The sequence below is a fragment of the Stomoxys calcitrans genome, chromosome 5 (genome assembly GCF_963082655.1).
Source record: "Stomoxys calcitrans chromosome 5, idStoCalc2.1, whole genome shotgun sequence".
NCBI classification, from domain to species: Eukaryota; Metazoa; Arthropoda; class Insecta; order Diptera; family Muscidae; genus Stomoxys; species Stomoxys calcitrans.
The window spans coordinates 155,313,800-155,338,424 of record NC_081556.1 but is presented as its reverse complement, the minus strand read 5'-3'; the positions used below and the strand labels follow the sequence as shown (position 1 = coordinate 155,338,424).

Sequence of the window (24,625 nt, the reverse complement as noted above, 5' to 3'; positions counted from 1 at the left end):
GCCTAGTGCAACTCATTGTTCCAAATTTTAGAGAGATCGAACAATAAATGTCACTTTTATAGGCTTAAAACACTAAATCGACAGTTATACCTAAATATGGACTGATATGGACAATATTCCATATCCCCTATCCTTTGATGGAGTATAAAAGATAAGCTTTAATTTAGAAAAGAAAGAAAAACTAGTAAAAGCGGGCTAAGTTCGGTCGGGCCGTATCTTATATACCCTCCACCAGGGATCGCATTTGTCGAGTTTTTTTCCCGGTCTCTTTTTAGGCAAACAAAGGAAAGGAAAGGATAAAAGAAAAGAAAAGAATTACTATGCTATTGGAGCTTTATCAAGTTATGGTTCATTACGGACCATAATTGAATTGAATATTGGAGACCATAGTAGAAGTCATTGTGTAAAATTTCAGCCAAATCAGTAAGAATTGCGCCCTTTAGGGGCTCAAGAAGTAAAATAGGGAGATCAGTTTATAGGAAAGCTGTATCAGGCTATAAACCGATTCAGACCATATTCGACACGTATGTTGAAGGTCATGGGTGAAGCCGGATTTTATTTTAGCCAGATCGGATAATAATTGCTCTCTCTAGTGGCTCAAGAAGTCAAGACCCCAGATCGGTTTATATGGCAGTTATATCAGGTTATGGACCGATTTAAAGCATTCTTAGCACAGTTATTGGAAGTCATAACAAAACACGTCATGCAAAATTTCAGCCAAATCGGATAGGAATTGCTCTCTGTAGAGGCTTTAAAGTCAAGACCTCAGATCGGTTTATATGGCAACGTTATGGACCGATTAAAGCCATATTTAGCACAGTTATTGAAAGTCATAATAAAACATCTCATACAAAATTTCAGCTAAATCGGATAATGATTGCGACGTCTAATGGCTCAAGAAGTCAAGACCCCAGATCGGTCTATACGGCAGCTATATCAGGTTATGGACCGATTTTGACCATTCTTAATGCAGTTGTTGGAAGTCATAACAAAACACACCATGCAAAGTTTCAGCCAAATCGGATAAAAATTGCGCCCTGTAGTGTCTCAAGAAGGCAAGATCCAAGATAGGTTCATATGGCAGCTTTATCAAAACATGGACCGATATGGCCCATTTACAATCCCAACAAACCTACACTAACAAGAGGTATTTGTGCAAAATTTCAAGCGGCTAGCTTTACTCCTTTGAAAGTTATCGTGCTTTCGACAGACAGACGGACGGACGGACGGCCAGACGGACGGACAGACAGACGGACGGACGGAAGGACGGACAGGGTGAAAGACAGACGGACGGACAGGTGGACGGACATGGCTAGATCTACTTAAAATTTCATGACGATCAAGAATTTGTTTACATTATAGGGTCTTAGACGAATATTTCGTGGAGTTACAGAGGTTGGCATGTCCGCCTATGACGCTGAACGCCTGGGTTCGAAGCCTGGCGAGACCATCAGAAAAAATGTTCAGCGGTGGCTTTCCCCTCCAAATGCTGGCAACATTTGTGAGGTAATATGCCATGTAAACTTCTCTCCCAAGAGGTGTCGCACTGCGGCACTCCGTTCGGACTCGGCTATAAAAAGGAGGTCCCTTATCATTGAGCTTAAACTTAAATCGGGCTTCACTTATTGATAGGTGAAAAGTTTGCCCCTGTTCCTTAGTGGAATGTTCAAGGGCAAAATTTGCATTTTTTACAAACAAAATAACGAAATTAGTATACCCCCATCCTATGGTGGAGGGTATAAAAGCTTTGCATATGTAATATGTATAACCAAGTACAAAAGATTGGCCAACACCATAGGCATATCATATACCATTACATCCACCACCCTATGATGGGGGTGTTATATCCGAGAAAATATCCTCTTCGTATACATATATCTTGTGAAGTTCAAAGAAAACTGCATGGAAAAATCCTTTGTAAAAATAGTAAAAAATTCTATGTTTAAAATTATACATGCTGGTCTTGTAAGGCCTTATTCCACAATGCCTATCTAATTCTTCCTCCACGTGAGTCAAACAAATGGAGAGAACTTCCACAAATGTGAAATATGGCATGTGTTCTATATATATATACACATATTTGGCGTAAACTCTATGCTATCATAACGTTTACCTCCTGTCGATTATATGAACGATTACAGGAACTCGAAATGTCTAAACATTGCCACTAAAGTATCTTCTATCTTCTTTGATTGCCTTTGAAGTGATAATTTAGAATTTCTCAATACCTGCCACATATAATATCTATGCACACTATATGAATAACCAAAAGAAGCCTCCATACAAAACATACTTATGCGTATATGCGACAAATTTCATTCAAATTAATTTGTTAAGTTTATATGCATGGGTGCTTCTCAACTTTTGGATGGATAGGTAAACGAATGTGTGCTATAAAAAGATGGATACAAGTTCACTAGGGTGGGTTGTTTTACACAGAATAAAATTGTGTTTGTGTTCTTAAAAATATATATAAACAATATTTCCATCATGGGATATTCGAGCAATCCTAATATTTTCATATATTTTTAATATCATGCCTATGTTTTCGGTTTAATGATAGAAAAGCAAAATTACTTTGGATTTGTTTGATAGTATCGTATTAATAGTTGCCCACAAAACATTGAAGAAAATATCTTCGTCGCTGACATTGACAGTGAAAACAAACTTTTGAAATTCGTAACATATTTCATGTTAATTTCTAATATCAAACGAGAGTGAGAGAGAGTTAAAGAGAAAGAGAGAGTGTAGTGAGATTAAATTTTTATATGGACATAGAAAACATAGCCGGCTGTTTCATTTCGTCGGCATTGAACTGAAATTAAAGTGTCCCAATATTTATTTAAGTTTATTGGAGAAAAAAAAAACAAATTTAAAGTGTTTTTAAAATAATTAAAAAAAGATAACATAAAGAATTCTACTTCTTAATGATTTAAATTATTTGCAATTGTTTATCGTATTAAGCAAAACCAAGTAAGCTAAGTTCGGCCGGGCCGAATCTTATATACCCTCCACCATGGATTGCATTTGTTGAGTTCTATGCGCGGTATCTCTTTTTGTCAAACCAAGAATATTGAATAAGAACTGCTATGCTATTGGAGATATATCAAGTTATAGTCCGTTTTAGTTCATAAATGAATGCTAAACATTGTAGAAGTCATTGTGTAATATTTCAGTTCATTCGTATAAGAATTGCACCTTGTAGGGGCTCAAGTAGCAAAATCGGTAGATAGGTTTATTTGGGAGCTGTATCAAGCTATTGATCGATTCAGACCATATTAGACACGTATGTTGAAGGTTATGAGAGAAGCTGTTGTACAAAATTTCTGCCAACTCGGTTGAGAATTGCGCCCTCTAGAAGCTCACGAAGTCAAGATCCACGATCGGTTTATATGGCAGCTATGGCCAGCTATGTAACGATTTGCGCCGTACTTAGTACAGATTTTGATAGACATAACAAAACTCCTCATGCAAAATTTCAGCCAAATCGGACGAGAATTGCGCCCTCTATTGGCTCAAGAAGTCAAGATCCGAGATCGGTTTATATGACGGTATTAAATTTATTTATTTAATTCATACTTATCAAAGTTGTTGGGAATGATACCAAAACACTTCGTGCAAAATTTCAGTTAAATCGGAAGAGAATTTTGCCCTCTAGAGGCTCAAGAAGTCAAGACCGAAGATCGGTTTATATGACAGCTATATCAAAACATGAACCGATTTGAATTATACTAAACACAGTATTTGGAAGCGATATCAAAACACTACATTCAAAATTTCAGTCGAATTGGACGAGAATTGCGCTGTCTAGAGGCTCAAGAAGTCAAGACCCAAGATCGGTTTATATGGCAGCTATATCAAAACATGAACCGATTTGGCCCGTTTATAATCCCAACCGACCTACACTAAAAAAGTATTTGTGCAAAATTTAAAGCTTTACTCCTTCGAAAGTTAGCATGCTTTCGACAGACAGACGGACAGACGAAAGGACATGGGCTACTCGACTTAAAATGACATGACGATCAAAAATATATATACTTTATGGGGTCTCAGACGCATATTTCGAGGTGTTACAAACAGAATGACGAAATTAGTATACCCCCAACCTAATGTATAGGGTATAAATATATATATATGTATATTATTTACTTATTTTGTACAAAATTAAGCAATCTTTGATATTAACAAGAGTTATCGGTTAATATGATAGCGGTGTACAGTTCTGTAGAGTTCATTTCCAACCAGCAACCAAAACGTTTCCTCTTTCTCTGACGCGCTCTTCGATGTAAAGCAGGAGTCCTTTAGGAGTGAGCACGACTTTATAGGAACGATCACGACGAGTATGTTGAATATAATGGAATATTCTTTCCCAAGGAAATAAAACTTTCTTCGTTGAATAAAAACGTAAGGGAAGACTATTTTGAATTGAATGGGATATAATTTTCTAGGAAATTAGCTCTTCCTAGGTTAAATAGTAGAAGAATTCATGACGGTCTAATAGCCAGGACAGAAGTCAAAAAATCATGAGGTGATAGGTAAGCAAATGGAAATAGTTTCAACCATCACCCTGCATACAGAGTCGAATATTCGAATTGCCTTGCTTTCAAGCTGCTCATAAATCCAATATAGTTCTGCTTGTAACCAGTATAAGCACCATGGAAGACAAAACTTAGTAAACCTCGACATTTGATCGAACTTTATGTGTTTTTATACCCTACACCATCACTGTGGTACAGGGCAGAAGGAGAAGAGCTAGACCCTTGATAAGTAAACCGATCGACTTAGAATCATTTTCTGTTTCGATTTAGCCATGTCCGTCTGATTGTCCATGTATTCTTGTAATCAAGTTTCACGTCGCATTTGTTGTCCGGCTGTCATAAAAATTTGCACAAGTCACTTTTTTGGTCCAAGGGCGAACGCTATTGATTTTTGAAACAGGTAAAAAAGGCGTTAAATTCGACCGGGCCGAACTTTGGATACCCACTACCTCGGGTATATACATAAACCGCCTTTCGTCAAAATCCGGTGATAAATGCATACCTTATTGAAATATGTTCCGATTTGTACCAAATACTAATAAGTACAAGTCATTGTTCAATTGTGTATAACAAAATATTGTTCTTTTTAGTAAGTATATCTAAAAATAAACCGATTTAAACCATATACGAAGCGGATGTCGAAAAGCCTAACATAAGTCACTGTGTCAAATTTCAGTCAAATCGGATTATAAATGCGCCTTTTATGAGGCCAAAACGGTCTATATGGCAGCTATATCCAAATCTTCATCGATCTAAGCCAAATTGCAGAAATATGTCGAGGGGTTTACTTAACACACTGTCCCAAATTTCGGCGACATCGGACAATAAATGCGCCTTTTATGGCCCCAAAACCTTAAATTGAGAGATCTGTCTATATGGCAGCTATATCCAAATCTGAACCGATCTAGGCCGAATTGAAAAAGGATGAAGGACGAAGGGTCTAACACAACTCACTGTCCCAAATTTTGGCAAAATTGGGCAATAAATGCGCTTTTTATGGATGCAAGACCTTAAATTGAGAGATCGGTCTATATGGCAGATATATTCAAATCTGGACCGATCTGGGCCAAATTGCAAAAAAAATTGCACATCTCACTGTCCCAAATTTCAGCAAAATCGGGTATTAAATGTTGCTTTTATGGGTCTGAGACTCTAAATAGGCGGATCAGTCTATATGGGGGCTATATCAAGATATGGACCGATATAAGCCATCTTCGAACTTAACTAGCTTATAGACAAAAAAAAAAAGAATCTGTGCAAAGTTTCAGCTCAATATCTCTATTTTTAAAGACTATAGTGTGATTTCAACAGACAGACGGACGGACATGGCTAGATTGTCTTAGATTTCTACGCTGATCAAGGACACTGAATGTGGGCTTGTATTTTTGGCCTACATCCATACCATGACCTGTTCTCTGAGTTGTCTACAGTTCCGAGTACTTTCCTTATAAGTTTCTGCTAAGAACTAAAACTTTTTCATGGTGACTAAGTGCGCGACCCATGGTTGAGGGGATATGAAATTCATGAACTCTTAATTTACGTGTTTTGACTTGTTACGATAAGCTCCATGGTATCTAAGTCGGTGAGAATACCAGTGCAGTGGTCATGAGTTCGATAGCCACCACACATTGGACAGATATTATCTGAGTCTGATTTCCGAACGCCACCTACTTATTCTGACAATCCTCAATCCAGCTACAACAGTTTTAATCAGATTTTCAGGTTCTTAGGTTCAAGTACCTTACTTTTTCGGTTCTCATGCTGCTCAAACTCACGTTTTTCAAGTTTTTGGAATAAATGCTTCGCCTGAAGAGTAAAAAATCTTCTATTTCACAATTAGTGCGAAAACTTTTGTTTCACACTGTTAGCGAGAGCATGCATTTGTCTTAATTATTTGGTGTGCCTTGGTGTCATGCTATGAAGGCAGCTAATTTTCTGCAACAATGCCTTCTATGAAACAAGTCGGCCACTACTCGGCGGTGTGTTAAAGCTAGAGCCATAAGAGCAGCAGAAAGAGAGACGAGTGCGTCAAGTTCAAAGACGTTTTTTGTTTCTGGTTGATTTACTCACGCCAACCATTTCGAGGAAAACCCCCTCAAACTAACAGAGCGTCAGACAATTAAAAGTAAAAGCCCCAAAATAAAAACAAACAAACGAACAAAAATGTGGGGAACTATAAAAATATAGCAAATGACGATGATATCAAGAAGAAGCATTAAAAAGAGAAGTGACTTTTTATGCATTCACAATTGGTGTTGATTTCATATCAACGACACCAATTGGCGAAATGAATCCAATCAAAGTTGCAAAAATTAAATCGAATCGAATGGAATGGAATGGGTGTTTAAATATCTAAACGTTCATTGATATCAATTGCAGCCGGCGTGTGAGACTGGCTTGTCTGTCTGCTGCTGTGGTTTGGTTTAGAACGAAGCGTGCTCACAACAAAAAAAAAAAAAATACTAAAAAAACGCTAAAATTCTCTTCATTGTCAACACATCAGCTGAGTAGATAAATTTTTTATTCCTTTGCGCTGCCACCAGCACAAGGCGGAGAGCCATGTCGCTCATGGCAGTGGCTAACAATCGAGTGCACAGATGAATTGTGCAACAGTCCCACGGGAAGAGTCAACAACTACGGTTGAGTTGCAAACTGTTGAACGGCTACATGAGGACAGCTCGCACGAAAGACTAGACGAGTCCTTGCGCCAACCATTAGGAATTGCTAAACAAGGATTATTTTTTTCTTTGTACAACGACAACGAAGAAGGACGAATCAAGGGCCAGTGTTTTAGTGCAACTCAGTGGAAAATTTACCACAATGTAAAAAGTGAATTATGCAATTCGGCTGTTAGTAAAAAACCAACAAAACTACCATAATAAAATAAATCAGTCAAACTAAAAATAAGCTAAAACCCCAAATAAAAGAAAAAGTAAAAGCCAATTAAGAGAATATTTCGTGCCTTACAAGATGAATGTGCACTCGAAGTGCTGCAGTTAAGCGATCTTGCCATTAACATAGTCTCAACGCAATAGAATTTGGCGCAATTTGGAAAATTGACACCGCCAACCAAATTGCAGTCGATAAAGAAAAAAATTACAAAAGAAATAAAAAATAAAACAAAACAGTTGTGTTAAAAGTGGAGTGAGTTGGTGTAAAGTGATTTCAGATTATGTCATCGGATCATTGGGAAACCATCAAATTGGAACAGAATGGAAAACAGCAAAGCACTCCGATGCTCTGTTCTGGCATGGACCACACCCAGCCAGGAAGGAAAAAACCCTTGGGCGAGAGCCGCAAGGCTGTATGGCGTCAACAGTTGATGGTCTTTTTGGGCAACACCGGAGTGATGGGTGCTGGCATGGCCATTGCCATACCCTCGGTGACACTGGGCCAATTAACTAATGAGCAAGAGGATTTTTTTCTAACCATAGAGGAGGCCAGCTGGTTTTGTATGTCGGGAGCATAGTGGTTTTTTAATTCAAGGAAATGACACTAAATGTGGGCTTGTATTTTTATTTAGCCTCCATCAATACCATGGCCTGTCCTCTGGGTGGTTTACTGGTGGGACTTTTGATGGACCGCGTGGGCCGCAAGAACACCATACTAGTCACCGACATATGTGGTGTCATTGGATGGGCTTTATTGGCCTTAGCCTCCCTGCACACCGATCACTCGGCCATATATATACAAATGTTAATAGCCCGCTTCATATCAGGTGAGTAGTGGTGAAATTGTTGGTACTCCCCCAGAAGGTAGTATATTTTGGGGATTTTTTCCTTTGAAATATTAGTGCTCGTTCACAAGAAAGAAGAAGATGAACAATTTTAACCAAAAATATGAAATTAAAAATTTTAAGAAAAACAAAAAAAATACAGTTATAAGAAGAATTTTAAAGTATTAAAATCAATAAGATTTTTATTAGGTACATAAATATAAGTCTGTGGCTTAAAATGTTTTTTCCGGAATTTATACAATGTTTAAATATCTGATTGTGAATGTGGTTCTCCATTACATTACAGAAATCTTTAAAAATGCCATATCTCTTTTTTACATCCAAAATCAGTGGACATATAGAAAGACTAGGGCATCATATGGGGGGCCATCTATTACAAATCTGACATATTAATCTAGACAAAGTGTTCAGGTAGCCTGGGCAATATGGGAGTATGTAGAATATTCGGGGAAGTCCTTTGGGTCCTTGAATATTTTAGCCCAAGCTTTTTGAAATGCGATCTTTAACCCTTCCAAACACATGTGAACTTAACCCATTAACTACGAATGGGTGGAAAATAACCGAGAGATTTGTTTTCTAACTCGACTTAGAAAAGAGGTATCCTAATGTCCTTTTTGGATTGGCGTAAAGTGGACGAATGAAACTAGTTGAAAAAAATTTCCACGTCTTGTTTTGGGAGAAATTTGCCCTGTCGAAAGTCGGAAATTTTTTATATCAGAAAATTAAACAAAAAATGTTCTCTAAATTCTTAAAAGCGAGATTTCCAGAAAATATTTAAAAATTATTTAAAAAAATAAAATAATGGCGAGAAGTCTAATACTTTTGACAGCATGTGCGATTTTATATCAAAGTCGCCCAATGGTGATAAAATATTTAGAAAATGATTTTTTTTTGTGCACAGTGGTCTGTATCCGTTTTGTAGTTTATACATTCGGCAGTTGGGGTGTTAATTGTGTGCAGCATTTCTAATGTGTATCTTGTTTTGTAGTTAGGCTCTTGGGCTAATGTCTTGACGTCTTTGAAATTTGGTACATGTCCTCGAGTTGCACAGTGGGCTGTGAGTGCAGTCTTCTATTCTAAAGGCTTATCCTTTGCCTTTTGATCCGATTTATGAGCGGAAACTCTTGTCTTTAATTTTGTTTTTGTAGTGACAATGTATGCCATTGGACATATATTGGACTTGTCCCCATCGCAGCTTATCTTGTATGCCACGTTCGATTTTTCCTCTTTCCTTATCCTGGTTTTAGTTTATTCCCGCTTTTTAGTGCCAGTTGGTATGAGTCCTTGTTGTAAATGTTGAAATTACTAAATCTCTCCAAAAAGCCTGAAATATATGTTGTCCTTTCATAAATTATTGGTGCAAGTTCCTTCGTATCCTTGTCCTTTTTGTTCTTCAGCGTTTTATTAGATCCGTTACCGTTTTTCTTGGGAAATCATTTTGCTCTAATATGTTTCGAATTCTCTTCTCATTTTCGATGTGGAAGGATTTGTCGCTTATTTTGAACACCCTATCGATAAAATGTGTGCCAGTGTTGATTTTTATCCTCCCTCGATGCTTTGAGTAGAAGTTAATGAGTCTTGCCCTCACCAAGGTTATTGACGGCAGTCCTTTTGCCTTCACCGCCAAATCGTTTGCCCTTTCATTTCCCTTCACTCCGTTATGGCCCGGCACCCAAACGATGCGGATTTTGCCATCCTCAGAGAAGGCGGTTATCTCCTTCCTACACTGCAAGACTGTTCGTGACCTTACCGTCCTGGTTGTTATTGCCTTTATGGCAATTTTTCTGTCGGTAAAAATGCACCACACCACTTCACGCATTCCGTGATCGCCCGAATCTCCGCTTGCGGGGCCGTATTATGGGCAGGCAGTCTAAAACAGATCTCAGTCCCTGGGTTCTCAATGTAAACCCCCAGGCCCACTCTGTCCTCTAGCTTTGATCCATCCGTGTAACATGATTGTCCAGATGGAAATACTAGGGTTCCGTGAATCCAAGACCGTGCCGATAGCAGCAGTGCCTCGCACTCGACTTCAAGGTTTATCTCAGGTATCCGATCGGAAACCTCTTCTCTTCCTTCTAGGTTTCCTATCGTCACCTCGATCATACCGCGATGGTATGAGCTGCTCCCATCCTCAATCCATTCTCCCATCGCCTTAAGTCTCATAGCCACAGTGGCTGCCTGGATATCTAGAATATTCTCCAGGGCCCTAGTGGGCGTGGTCCTCATCGCTCCGCCTATGCCAAGACATGTTCTCTGAACCTGTTGTACAGTCCTTATGTTTTTTTTTCCATAGCAGTCCACCAAACTACTGAGGCGTAAGTAAGTATTGGTCCAATCACGCTCTTGTAGAGCCAGTGGACTATCTTAGGATTCATGCCCCATTTCGAGCCTACACCTACATACGTATTTGACAGGAAATTGAAATGGAAGTGGGTTCATATAACTTTATATAATTCATTGCAAATTTTGCTCATGAACATTCCACTAAGAAACAGGAGCAAACTTCTCACATACTAGAATAAACTTGGTTGAACCGAAGCCTTTCGGGTCGATGCAGTCCGAGTTAAGGGAGTGGGCGACGAATGCGCATGGAACATTGTGGAACAGCGAAATAATCGCTAGGGCGGCGAAAATCCTATGGAGGGATCCAGATCGTGAGAAGATGATTACTAAAAGGAAGTAAGAAGGAGGTTAGTATAGCTATTGGTATCATAACGGGACACATAGGACAACGACCTCACTTATGTAAAATCGGTGGGGCAATTGATAGCATGTGTAGGGCATGCGGGGATGATGGTGAGACGTTGGAGCATTTCCTTTGTCATTGCCCGGCTTTCAAGTTCAACAGATACCGGCACTTAGGTGGAGACACGATATCAGACATAAACCAACTTAGGAGAGTGATATTGAAAACAATAATGGATTTTGTAAGTAGCAAGGAATACCTAACTTAAAATTTTCTTTTAAGAGGTTACTTTATAGTTTTTAGAGCGAACAACAAGCCGACTACTGACTTAGGTGTATGTCCATAGTGGAGTGGGGTGGATTAATATCTGCACCCTCTTTTCAACCCAACCTACATAAACCCTTCCACATCCATTGGGAATATGATCCTATTCTATTTTTTTTTTTTTGTAAATATACCCATGGTGATGGGGACCACCGTGGTGCATTGGCTATACAATGACGCTGAACTCCTGGCGGGAAAATCACACAAATTTTCTGCGGTGGTTATCCCCTCCCAATGCTGTTGACATTTGTGAGGCACTGTGCCAATAGCTATATATAAGATTCGCCCCGGACGAACTTTACGAACTTTAAAATGTTCAAATATTGTCGGTTGGACTTAACGACTACTATTGTATTTTTTGGTTGTTAACTTATCGATAATTTTCGGTTGTTTTGTAGCAGTGTGTTGTACACTGAGGCGGCAGCTCTTGCCGATGATGGACTCCATCGGGTGCATCCGGTACGTACAACTGGTACCGGTACCGTAACCGGTACCGTAACCGGTAGTTACCGAAAGTTTATACCGACAAATTTCGGTAAAATTTGAATACAGAGTAGCGCTTACTGACAAATATCATTAATTCTGTCGGTAAGGAGTTAGAGAATCCACTTCAGATATGACGAAGTATGCCTAAGTTACCAACTTGTAATGAATACTCTCCATAATGATAATGAGAACAACTTGATTCTAGTTCTAAAAATATAGCACATTGAAAATAATTGAATTATGAACTAATTTTTCTGCGTGTATATGTATATAGCTGGGAAAGCATTTTAGATTTAATATTAAATATAGTGCGTATAATTGATGCGAATGTAGTGTGTGTTACTGCGTTTGGAAAATAATTATAATGTCCCTAATTTGTTTGGCTATAAAGTTCTACATGAAAAAAATCTGTTTATATGAGTCACTTTGAATAATTAAAAAATGTATACCTATGTATGTGTTTTGCTTTTTGATTTAGCCAATTTCGAAATTTGTTTTTGTTGACAAATTTTATGCTTGAATTATTTTGCTTAGTTAGATAAATTAGGAAAATATATGGAATGTGTTATCAAAGATTTAAACAAAATTATTTGCTTAATTTGCTTATATTTTAGTAGTTTGGTACTTTTTAGTAGAGTAATGAATATAATAACTAACAGAATAAAAGAAATCAGTGAAAAACAAGACGTATAATGGTATATATTTAAATTTGAAAATAGGGCTATACATATACAATGGTCCCTCGGTTAACGAACACAATTCGTTCCAGAAGCGTGGTCGTTATGCGAAACGTTCGTTAAGCAAAACCATTATTTCCATATATATCAGTGCAAAATTAAAGTTCCAAGGTGGATAAAGTACACACTAACATATTTCAGTATCAATATTTATTGAAAGTAATATAATATATAACTATCAAAATTTTTAAGGAACTGAATATATGTAGAACAAAATGAGACAATCTGCAATGGAAAAAACGAAAAAATTACAAAAAAAAATTATTTTGTACGATAGCTGGACGCAAACCTAGTTCATCTTTGAAACCTGTCTAGAGTCGTTTGTTTTTGGCGACACTTCAAAATTTGTTGAAAATGCGAAACAACATTATCATTAAATAAATCTGTTGCGCGTTTAGCCACTGTCTGATTGGGGTGATGCTTTTTAATGTATGATGCCACAGACTCCCGGTTGATAAATTTTCCTCTACATCTTCTTGCACATTGCAAATCCATAAGCTCTTCTTCCATAAGCAGTTCTTCACCGTGCTCTGCCACAAGCTTATCGATATCATTTTTATCTACCTCTAGGCCCATCTGGTTGGCGGATATTGTTGATTTTGATAGGTTGAATGTACGTCTTAGATGAGCTACCCCAACACTTTGCTTATGTTTTTCAATGATTTTATGCTTCATTGCTATACATAGTTATTTTTGTTTTTTTTTTTATTTTTCTGTTCTTGCGAATCTACGTTTGAAGGCATCTTTTAATGATACGTTACACTTTCACAAAAAATGACAACACTTCTTCTTAATTGTACAACCACAAGTGATACTAAAGCTAAACACAAATAGAGAACTTTTATGCGCAATTCGGTAGTTCCCCTTTTTTAACACAATCAAATACATAATGAACATGAACTTTATGTTTGTATGTCTCAACACGTCTTCTTAATCGTAAGAACACAAGTGACGCCAACAGAAGTTTTCCGCGCAATTCAGTATTTCCCATTTTGCGTTGTTCGTTATGCGAAACTTTGTTCGTTAAACGAAACTTTTTTTTTTAATGTGTTCGTTGTGCGAAACGTTCGTTAAGCGAGACGTTCGTTAACCGAGGGTCGACTGTACATAATGTGTTGTAAATTTGCCCATGGACATTTCATTGAGGAATAGGATCAAACTTCTCACGTATCATTGAGTTCTGTCCGGTTCCGGTTAATCAATGATGATAAATACATATATACAGTGTTGAAATAATATTAGGAACAACATGTACTAAGAATAACATAGAACAAAATAAGCAAAAAAATATGTTTATTTATGTAAAACTAACTGAACCGGGCCCGCTCCGCTGCGTCTTCTTTAACTCTGTAATATCTTTTTAGGGTGGGGACACTTCGCCCTGAATGCGGATATCGAACTCGTGCCACTGCGGAACGCTGTTCGGACTCGGCTATAAAAAAGGTCCCTTATCATTGAGTTTATATTTGGATCGGAAAACTCTCATTGATCTGTGAGAATTTGCCCCTTCTCGGTTCCTGTTGGTAATGTTCTTCCTTAGGGTTATGTTCTCAATAGAGGAGGGATTGCACCTCAGACATTTCGACTCAAATATGGACATCAAATTGTGCTGCACTTTCAAATCCCTTTAATTAGAGCCCCATATTGCCATGGCCGGTAAATATGAACCGTTTGGAGGGTGTTTTGGGTCTGGGGCGGCCAGTACTTGGACCCAAATTTTAATAGCATATTCGTTTTCTGGTCTCCAATACCTTTCATTTGATACCCTTATTGCGCCCATCGGACCACTTTCGGATATGGTTGGCGTTTTTGGGGTAAGGGGGAGGGTCCGCTTCCACCCGATATCTAAATTTTACATAGCCTATGTTTTTCCAGACAAACGTACACAATCTATGCAAATGTTTAGAAAATCGGTTCAGCCAACATCATATAGTCATAAAGGTTTTAAGGGCGTTTTTAAGAGGTGGCGTGACCCCCTATACTTCGATCTGATTTTGTATGTCAGATTCGAAAACTACTACCGAATACCTTTCATTTTAGCCCTTTATTGAAGTGAAGGTCCAATATGCCTGTTTGAAGGAGTTTTGGAGTTGGGGCGGCCCGATTGGTACTTAGACTCAAATTTCAATACCATATTCGTATTTTACTTTCCAATACTTTTCATTTGATACCTATATTGTCCCGATCAGTCCACATTTAATTTTGGGTTGTGTTTATGCATAAGGAGAAAGGACCGCCCCCCTTCCAATATCGAAAAATTATATAGCCTATGTTTCCTTCCAGACCAACCAAGAAAATCGGTTCTGACGTTTTTCAATCTGTACGGAACAAACAAACCGAGTCCCATATATCCGTGATTGGCTAATATGCCCATTTTGTGCGTTTTGGTGGGGGTGGAGTGACCCCCTATACATGATCGTCAAATAAACCTATTTTAAGGGGTTTTGGGGCTGGGGCGGCCCCCCAGGTAATTGGACCCTACTTTTATTAAGCAATTTGTAATCTACTTTTGAATACCTTTCATTTGAATCGCATATTGTCCCGATCGGCCAACTTTTATTTTTGGGAAGTACTTTTAGGGTGAGGGGGAGGGTCTGCCCCCTCCTGATATCAAAAAATTATATAGCCTATAATTCCTTCCGGACCAACCTATACAATCTGTGAAAATTTCAAGGTAATCGGTTCAGCCGTTTTTAAGTCTATACGGAACAAACAAACAAACACATATTTAATTTTATACACAAGATACTGACACTGATTATTTATAGACATGTTGAATTTCGAACGGTGAACTTAAATTTGATATCAAATATCATTTAATTCACAGATACTGGTTATGGCGATATCTTCGTGAACTTCGTGAAAATAATTGGGACACTTATGGGAATGTTGTCATCAATACGAGTATTATGTTTTCCTCCACTGTATGTCTATGGGAGCTGTATCCAACTCTGAACTGATTTCTAAAATATTCAACACTGATTTTTCATGTACCAAACTTCGTGAAGATTGGTTAACAAATCTTTTCATTGTTACAATATGAGTAACGATATATTAGTAGTATTTAATACTTGTACGATTTATTTCAATTTCTATATGATTAGTGCGTATGCCAGAAAATCACCTTAGGAAATTTCAATATAATCCAATTAAGTATATTTTCTGCACTTTGAACACATGTTAACGTACTGATAGATAGATACAAATTGAACAATAAGGAATAGGGGAAAACTTCTCACATATCAATGAGAGCTTTCCGATTAAAGTTTTTTAAGTTAAATGATAAGGATCCGAGTCCGAATGGCGTGTCTTACAAATGTCGCCAGTATTAGATGGGAAGGTGAGGCTTTCAACATCATTGGTGGACATGCTAACCTCTGCGCTACGATGGCCTACAGAGGAATATGGCTAAATCGAATCTGCATATGATTCTTAGTTGGACGGTATTATTAACTATCTCTTCTGCTCTTGGATGTTAGAAACAAATTGACTAAGTTGTAATACCCTATACTATAGTTCTAGTGTGGAGGTATAACAACTTTTAAGAGGATACATATAACAAATGCCACCAATCTTTGTAATGCATTGTCATCCTTTTCTTTGTTTTCGAATTAATTTCCAATATATAAACATATTGTGTCAATCATATTGATTGAAATTTCATTCATGAATCCATATTAAAAACACTTTTGATGGCCTCAATTGGAAAATTTTGATAAATAAAATAAATATTTCATGCGTCTTTTTCTCAAGTGTAAACAAAATTTCTTTGCACAAGACGTAAAATAAAGCATTTTGTGTAAATATAATACGTCTTCCAGCGGTTTAATTATTTTTATAACCAACACCCCAGGCATTTGCCTTTGCGCTTCTCTCTTAGAGGAAGTACTATTGCATTCATAAAAACAATATGTATGGGGAAATTTTTTGAATGAATTATGTTTAAAAATTCGGAAAATTTATAGCGATTTATTTATATCTGTAATGTCAACAACTACATATTGTGGTTTAAGTGCGGGAGTTAGCTGGTAAACACAATCATTATCAGTTCATTGTAGTAATAACTGATAACGCATTCAATCACCATAATTGTTAAGTAACATTGAGATTGTAAATGAATATTCGTATGAATAATGGTTTTAGACAAAGCTGCAAGTATTTGATGTTAATATCTTTTAATTCATTGTCTAGATAAATATCAGTTAACTTATTTCAGCAACTTTCCAATAAATAGGTATTTTTATTGAAACTGACATTTTGTACATTGAATGTAAGTCAAAACTCTTTCCTTTTGTAATGATCTTTGTCTAACGTAATGAAAAACCTAATTGCATCTCAATTAACAATTTCTTGCAACAATTAAGATAGATTACATTGCAAAAAATCATTGCCAATGGCTATAAGTCAAAGTTTTCCTTTAGCTTATATTGTGCTAAATGTCTATCGTTGAATTTTTCAAGGGGTTGATGTCAATATCAATATTCACATTGCTTGTGTGCGAAGAGTGTGATATCAAAAACACCGCAAAAAGTAATATAGCCATTGTTACACTAATGTTAAACTAATGTTTTTATTGAAACGCATGATTTTAATATCTAAATTAATGTACATATCAATCATGTGTTATGAATAAATGCAGAACAAAATTTATAATTGAACAAGACTTTTTTTGAAACTCAAAACACTATTCATACCCTCAACTGATGAATGGGTTGGAAAGGAATGTTTCATGTGTTGCAAAAGGATTGATGAAATGAATAAATCTTTATACTTCCGTTGTGGGTATAAAAAAGATTTTTATGCACTTCAATCTTCTGCGCTTACTACTGCCAACGCCATAATACAGCTTATGGTTTATACAACTACGATATTCCTCATCAATGTTGAAACTGTACGAAATATCTTTCTCTCAAGTACGCACGTCTGCTTTTCTGAAAGTTGTAATTTCCAACTTTTCCTATGTAGTAGATTTCTTCCGGCATTCCGAGTTTTGCCACCAACAACTTTGTTTTGTATTTATTTACTGCTAGATCTACTTCTACTGACACTTCCCCCACCTTTTCAAAGGCGGCAGTTAATATTCTCGATAACGACCCGATAAAAATATACAGATATAATCGATGTCGTCTGTATTGGTGATCAGCTTGGGTCTTTTTGAATATTGTATAATGCCTTATGCAAGAGATATCACACGACAATCCCTTAGGTTCGGAGAGTTCTCTTCTCTTTTATCTACTCTGTCATCCTGCAAAGGTGCATAAATTTTGCGGTGATACGAATGTCAGACGTGTCTCTGTCGATGTTTCCCCTATGGTTTTTTCCAGGATTTGGTGTAGTGTAAATATATGGCCTATATATTGGATTTGCAGGTCTAACGCCGCATTGACTGCAAATCACAAATTTCCCCCCGAATATTTCATTAAGAAACACCGGGTATGCTTAGTTATATCAATAATTGTTGCCCGCTTGAAGTTTTGGGCTCTATAATAATGGAATTCATTTTTGTAGCCGAGGGGAGGTGTATTTCTCTATACACACATAATAATTTTGAAAAACAACAACTTGTGTCGATAAACCGACGACGAAATTTGTTAATTTTCCTGCAGCAATTTATCTTGAACGACTCGAATTATAAATTTGTTGTTGAAAGGCACTCGCCCTAGAGGCCGATTATGGACCGATTTGAACCATACTTGGTAAAGTTGGTGGGTATCATAACAAAACACAAAAAATTTTATTCCAATCGAATAAGAATTGCGCCCTCTAGAGGCTTAAGAAGTCAAGACCCAAGATCGGTTTATATGACAGCTATATTAGGTTATGGACCGATTTGAACCATACTTGGCACACTTATTGGAAGTCATAGCGAAACACGTTGTGCAAAATTTCATTCCAATCGGATAATAATTGCGCACTCTAGGCTCAAAAATTCAAGGCCAAAGATCGGTTTATATGGCAGCTATATCAAAACATGGACGGATATGGCCCATTTACAATCCCAACCGACCTACACTAATAAGAAGTATTTGTGCAAACTTTCAAGCGTCTAGCTTAACTTCTTCGAAAGTTAACGTGCTTTCGACAGACAGACGGACGGACATGGCTAGATGGACATAAAATGTCATGAGGATCAAGAATATATGGGGTCTTATACGAATATTTCGAGGAGTTACAAACAGAATGACGAAATTAGTATACCCCCATCCTATGGTGGAGGATATAAAAAAAATAAACAAAATTTTAATAACAATTTTTTAATAAAATTTTTCTCAACTTTTTCACAGGCATTATGATTGGATTGGCTGTTTCCCCCGTTGGAGTATATTCAGCGGAAATTAGTTTGCCTCGAATCAGGGGACGACTTATATTGGGTACCTCACTTGGTTTGGCCTCTGGCATACTCTTCATGTATGTCCTAGGCTATTTTATAAGGGTGAGTTAGCTGTGAAAAAAAAAACAATAACCAAAACCACTTATCTATGTCTTCCTATGTGTTTTCGTTCTCTTCCTTTTTCTTAGAATGATTGGCAGCTAATATCGATCATCTCCACTGTGCATCAAATCATTTCAACGTTGTGTGTTCTGCCAATGCCGGAAACTCCAAGTTGGCTAATGCAAAATGGCCACTACGAAAAGGCCAGAAGATCGCTCAAATATTTTCGAGGTCTCAATAAGAATGGTGGGTGGGTGTGGAATATTTTTGATATTTTCTTTTTAAATTTCGTTTGGTTTTCCTGCAGATGCCTCATATTGCGAAGAGTTTGAAAATGAGCTCAATCAAATCAAAAAGACTTCCGAAGAAAGTCGCAACACCGCCAAAAACGAATCTCTGTGGCAGGCCATCAAGGCTCCGGAAGTTATCAAGCCCCTGCTCATAATGATTGGCTTCTTTGGTTTCCAACAATGTTCTGGTGTGGTGGTAGTGGTGGTTTTTGCAGTACAAATTTCCACACAGGCTGGAGTAACCATAGACCCCGTGCTGTGTGCAGTGATGGTGGGAGTGGCCCGCATAATCACCACCTTCTTTATGAGCACCATATTTGAGAAATGGGGTCGCAAACCGGCCGGTATGGTATCGGCGTCTGGCATGACTGCATGCATGATGCTGCTGGCAGCATCGGGCTGGTTTCCCGAGCAATTGGGAAAGATTCCCGTTCTACCCATCATTTGTATTGTCATGCACATAGTCTTCTCGACCATGGGTCTATTGACCCTGCCCTTCTTTATGATCTCGGAGGTGTTTCCCCAGCGTGTGAGAGGCAGTGCCTCAGGATTTGCCGTGAGCTTGGGTTTGATCATCTCTTTTGTGGTCATCAAACTATACCCCACCATGGAGAAGGCTATGGGAACGGCAAATGTGTTTGCCTTCTATGGAGGAGTGTCCCTGTTAGCAGTGGCTTTTATCTATTTCCTAGTTCCTGAAACCAGGGGACGCACCCTACTGGAAATCGAAGAATATTTCAAAACAGGGCGCATGCCTTTGCCCAATGAAATACAGCTAGACAGTGGGAGAGATGAGTGCAGAGAAAAGTTTTTGAAAACCTAGAGCCGGGATAAGAAACAAATTGAATCCATCTAAAGTTATTATCTTTGCGGCTGACTTAGATCAGTACTTAAAATTTGTAAACTGAATTCCAAAGAGTTCATGCAACCACCAACCAAGAAACTGTAGTCTGTGATTTTTACAAAATTTTCCAAACACACACACACATTCACTTGGTGTATTTGGCAAAATGGTCTTATATCCATACATACGCACAAACACTTACTAATGTGCATACACATACACTTAAATGTTTATTATTTAGTTCTTAAGTAGCGATAGATAATTATTTTAAGGCAAATGATGACAAATGTGTATATTTACTTACTGTGGAAATGCAATGTCGTGTGACGATGACAATGATGTTTGTCTTTGAGCAATTCTGGGAAATTTCCAAAGTTGGGTCTACCTCACATTGATGGGTGTAAGGTAAGTGTAATAAAACCACAATATATGTATAGGCAAACAATAGTCTATGTCGAAGATGGCCACTTCCCTGCAAACATTTTTAATGCCAAACAATCTTCCGCCAATTTTGTAGATGAAGGTAATGATCGCGGACGCGCTCTTTTTAAAGTCGTAGACGATTCCCTCGTTGTGAGTAGTTGTGTCCTCAAGACGACTTTTCTAGAACAGTGTTTCGCGAATCTTCCATATGAGTTGCTAAGGAGGAGTTAGTCTGAGGAGTCTTGTAAGCAGATGGTCATAGAATCGAGTGAGAATCGTGTGGACGAGTAAAAAATTTGTGTTTTAGAAGATTCATAAAATACACTTCTAGAAGAGTTGCGCATTACTCGCCTGGACGAGTAAAAAATAAGTGTTTTTTTTAATATTAATTAATTGTTATTCTCTAAGAGTTGCACGTTATTCGCTTGGAGGATCTAAAAAGCCATAGTTTGTTAAAACGCAACAACTCCGGAAAAACTTAAAAAAAAAAACGTTTTCGTTTTACTCGTCATACTAAGTACCAACAGTAATTCAAACCATTTGAGAATTCTTTTTGGTGTTGTGAAAGTTGTCCACTCAAAGCAAGACATCGAATAGCATTATTCAATACATGCCATGCATGAAAATAAAAACAATCTCGGAAAGTTAACTCAGGTAGACAAATCTTTTGGACGATCATAACGCAATGAGTTTCGTATCTTCTTCGGCTCACGAAATGGATTGTCCAATGATATTTAAGAAGAGTGGGGCGCAATGAGTTGTAAAAGAATTGTCCCTAAAAGCTGCTAAAACTTCCACACACCAAATGAATTACCCAAAGATATCTCAGAAGAGTGTTTCATGACTCATACGGACGGCTAAAGCTCAATGAGTTGTAAGAAAATCGTCGCGAAGAGTTGCTAAAACTTCCGCACACGCAATGGATTGCCTCATACGAAAAAAAATGTATAAAAATCTTCCAGAAGGTTATGTTATTCATAGCAGGGTCGAACGCTCTTCCAAAATTATGAAAAATGTTTGAAGGGTTAATCCATCAAATGTTTGTTTTTAAAAATTTTCATTTTTGCCCACATCCACACACTATTTCACATTTTTTCGTATGCCGTGGACTTATGTTGCTTTCTAAATACACAAGACCACAAGACCGCCTTATTGTAAATAACGTGCAAATGTGTGTATGCGTAAACTTTGTGCTATAGAGAGTAGGTGGAATATTTACACATTTACTATGGAAAGTTTAGTGCTCTTTAAGCAGTGGTAGAACAATTTAAGAAAATTTAACTAAATGTTATTTTCCATTGTTAATATTTGTTTCATTGTAGATATTCCAAACAGCAATCTATTTGTGGTCCATGATGATTTAAGATTCATTTGATCATTAAGCTTCAAATCTACAAACAATAACCCTCGAATATTTGTACAAGAATGTGATACTTGTAGAGGATGGGGGATAACAAGTAACGGTTCTGAGTTGCTTTAATTTCAATCACGGACATTTTTCTCCCCGTGGATTCACCAAGGGTAACTGCCTTTTACCTCTGTTAGAGGTAGTGAGCTAACATGTGTAGCGAAATCTCCGTTTTTGTAGTCCTTACACTATGAAAATATGATTAAGGCTCTGGATCGGTAAAGGAATAAAAATTTTCATATCTTCACCAGGAATGTCGGAACTCCATGCAGAGACGTTGCAGTACATGCACTCCCGGATGTATTAGAAATGTACAAGACCGACTTTATCGCCTTACAGGAAGTGCGATGGATGGGGAGTGGCTTCACAGCAAAATTGAAAGGTGACGCGGGTTATGGATAGGTGACGCAGTGAATGAAGTCGAAGAGATGGCAGCGGGAGCTGCGCCGTCGACGAATAATTTTGCTTCAACCGCGCCACCGCCGTCATCGGTTCGCACTGTTTAAATTAAGCCGTTGATTAAAACAAAAAAGTGGCTGAGCCAAAATGACTAGGGCTCAAATAAAAGGTATTTGAGTGCAGAATACGAATCTGATATCCAAATGTGGGACCAAGTGGTTGGAGGTCGCCTCAACAACACCCCTCACAGAAGACAAATTTACGACCATAGCAATATGGGGCTTAAATGAAAGGTCTTTGGTAGTAAATCCCGAATCTGATATCAATATTCTGGAAAAAATATCTGTGGGGCCACCCTACGCCTATAACACTGCCCATATAGGACGTATTTGCTGACCATTGCAACAGGGGACTCAAATAAGAGGTATTTCAGAGTACAACACGAATCTGATATATATTTTCAGGTCCAAGTCACTGAGTAGCCACCTCATCCTCCAAAGCACCCCCCGAACCGAACATGTTTGCCGTCTATGGAAATATGGGGCTCAAATGAAAGGTATTTGAGATTAGAAAACGAATTTGATATCCAGTTTTGAAGTCAATGGCAATATGGCGTTCAAATAAATGATATTTCAGAGATGAGCACGATGCTGAAATATTTTCAGGGCTAAGTGCTTGGAGGACCACCCCACTACACAAAACACCCCTAAACGGGACATATTTACCGACCATGTCAATGTAGGATCACCGTAGCATGTCCATTTATGACGCTTAACGCCTGGGTTCGAATCCTGACGAGATCATCAGAAAACATTTTCAGCGTTGGTTTTCCCTTCCTTATGCTGGCAACATTTGTGAGGTACCATGCCAAGTAAAACTTCTCTCCAAAGAGGTGTCGCACTGTGGCGCGCCGTTCGGACTCGGCTATAAAAAAGGAGGCCCCTTATCATTGAGCTTAAACTTGAATCGCACTGCACTCATTGATATGTGAGAAGTTTGCCCCTGTTCCTAAGTGGTGTATGGCTCAAATGAAAGGTATTGGGGAGTAGAGCACAAAATTGATACCCACTTTCGGAACAAATTTTCTGGGGGTACCCCTTCACCAAAACATCTCACAAACAGCAATTATTTACCGACCATCGCAATATGGAGCTCAAATAAAGGTATTTGTGAGTACAATACGAATTTGATATCAAAATGTAGGACCATGTATTTAGGGCATATTTGAAAGAAGAGCACGATCTTTTATGTGTGTCATGGATATGACAGGGCCAATAAATTGATTGTCATAAAGCAACCTGTAAAAAAGATAAGCAAATATTTTTAAGGCATTCATCTGAGATTTTAAGCTAAAAGCAAATAATGGGAACAATATGTTATGGGAAGGATTTAAGAAATACAAGTTGGTAAAACAATTTTTTTGTGGCGTAAAACAAAGTATTTGGTAACAACCAAACTTGCAGGAAAACAAATCTAAAGTCGTACAATGCCTGAGTAAAAACCAGTAAGGAAGGGCAAAGGGCGGTGCCGACTGTATAATACCCTACACCTTCCCTATAAGTACAATGTGGGAGCTATAATTCTGAACCAATTTTGATGGACCTCGGCGGATGTTTTTCGATGGGTTATAAAATAATCCGTATCAAATTTCGAGCATATATGTTTAAACTGTAAAAACTAGGGTTGACAAATGACAATATTATTCCAAATTACCCAAAATCTGACGAACATATATATGGCAGATATATCTTATTTTGAACCAATTTCGAGCTAATTTCTCAGATAATGTGGTAGTCGTCGAGGAAAGCGTTGTGCACAATTTTGCCAAGGTTGGTCTAACAATGCGCTTGCTGTGGCTCTTAGAGTGAAAATCGGGCGATATTCATATATGACAGCTATATCTAAATCTGGGCCGATTTCTAGGAAATTCATTACTTATGTCGAGAGTCATAAGAAAATTCCTCCTGCCAAATTTCGATAGAATCGGTTAAAAAAATAGCACTTTATTGCAATATTCTTATAAATCGGACTAACATATATATATGGGAGCTATACCTAAATCTGAACCGATTTCGAGCAAACTTCTCAGATACTGTGGCAATCCTCAAGGAAAGCGTTTTGCAAAATTTTGACAATATGGGTCAACAAATGCGCTTTCTGTGACTCTAGAAGCTAGAATCGTGCCATGTATATATAGGAGAGCTATATCTAAATTTGAACAGATTTCCATGAAATTCACCAGTAATGTCGAGAGTGAAGAGAAAATCTTCCTGCCAAATTTCGAGAGAATTGGTTAACAAATGACAATTTTATTGCAATAT

General features: G+C 37.8%; 1 protein-coding gene across 1 annotated transcript in view; it reads left to right on the top strand.

The window, feature by feature from the left end:
• The window catches only part of LOC106096126 (uncharacterized), a 52,666-nt gene extending 32,256 nt beyond the window's left edge, over positions 1-20,410 (top strand). Inside the window, exons 6-10 of the mRNA XM_013263710.2 lie at positions 7,708-7,990; positions 8,062-8,256; positions 18,792-18,940; positions 19,027-19,186; positions 19,248-20,410. Of these exons, the coding sequence (XP_013119164.2) occupies positions 7,708-7,990; positions 8,062-8,256; positions 18,792-18,940; positions 19,027-19,186; positions 19,248-20,053 (1,593 nt within the window). The 3' untranslated portion in view covers positions 20,054-20,410. The remainder of the gene's footprint in view (positions 1-7,707; positions 7,991-8,061; positions 8,257-18,791; positions 18,941-19,026; positions 19,187-19,247) is intronic.
• Positions 20,411-24,625: the final 4,215 nt, after the last annotated feature.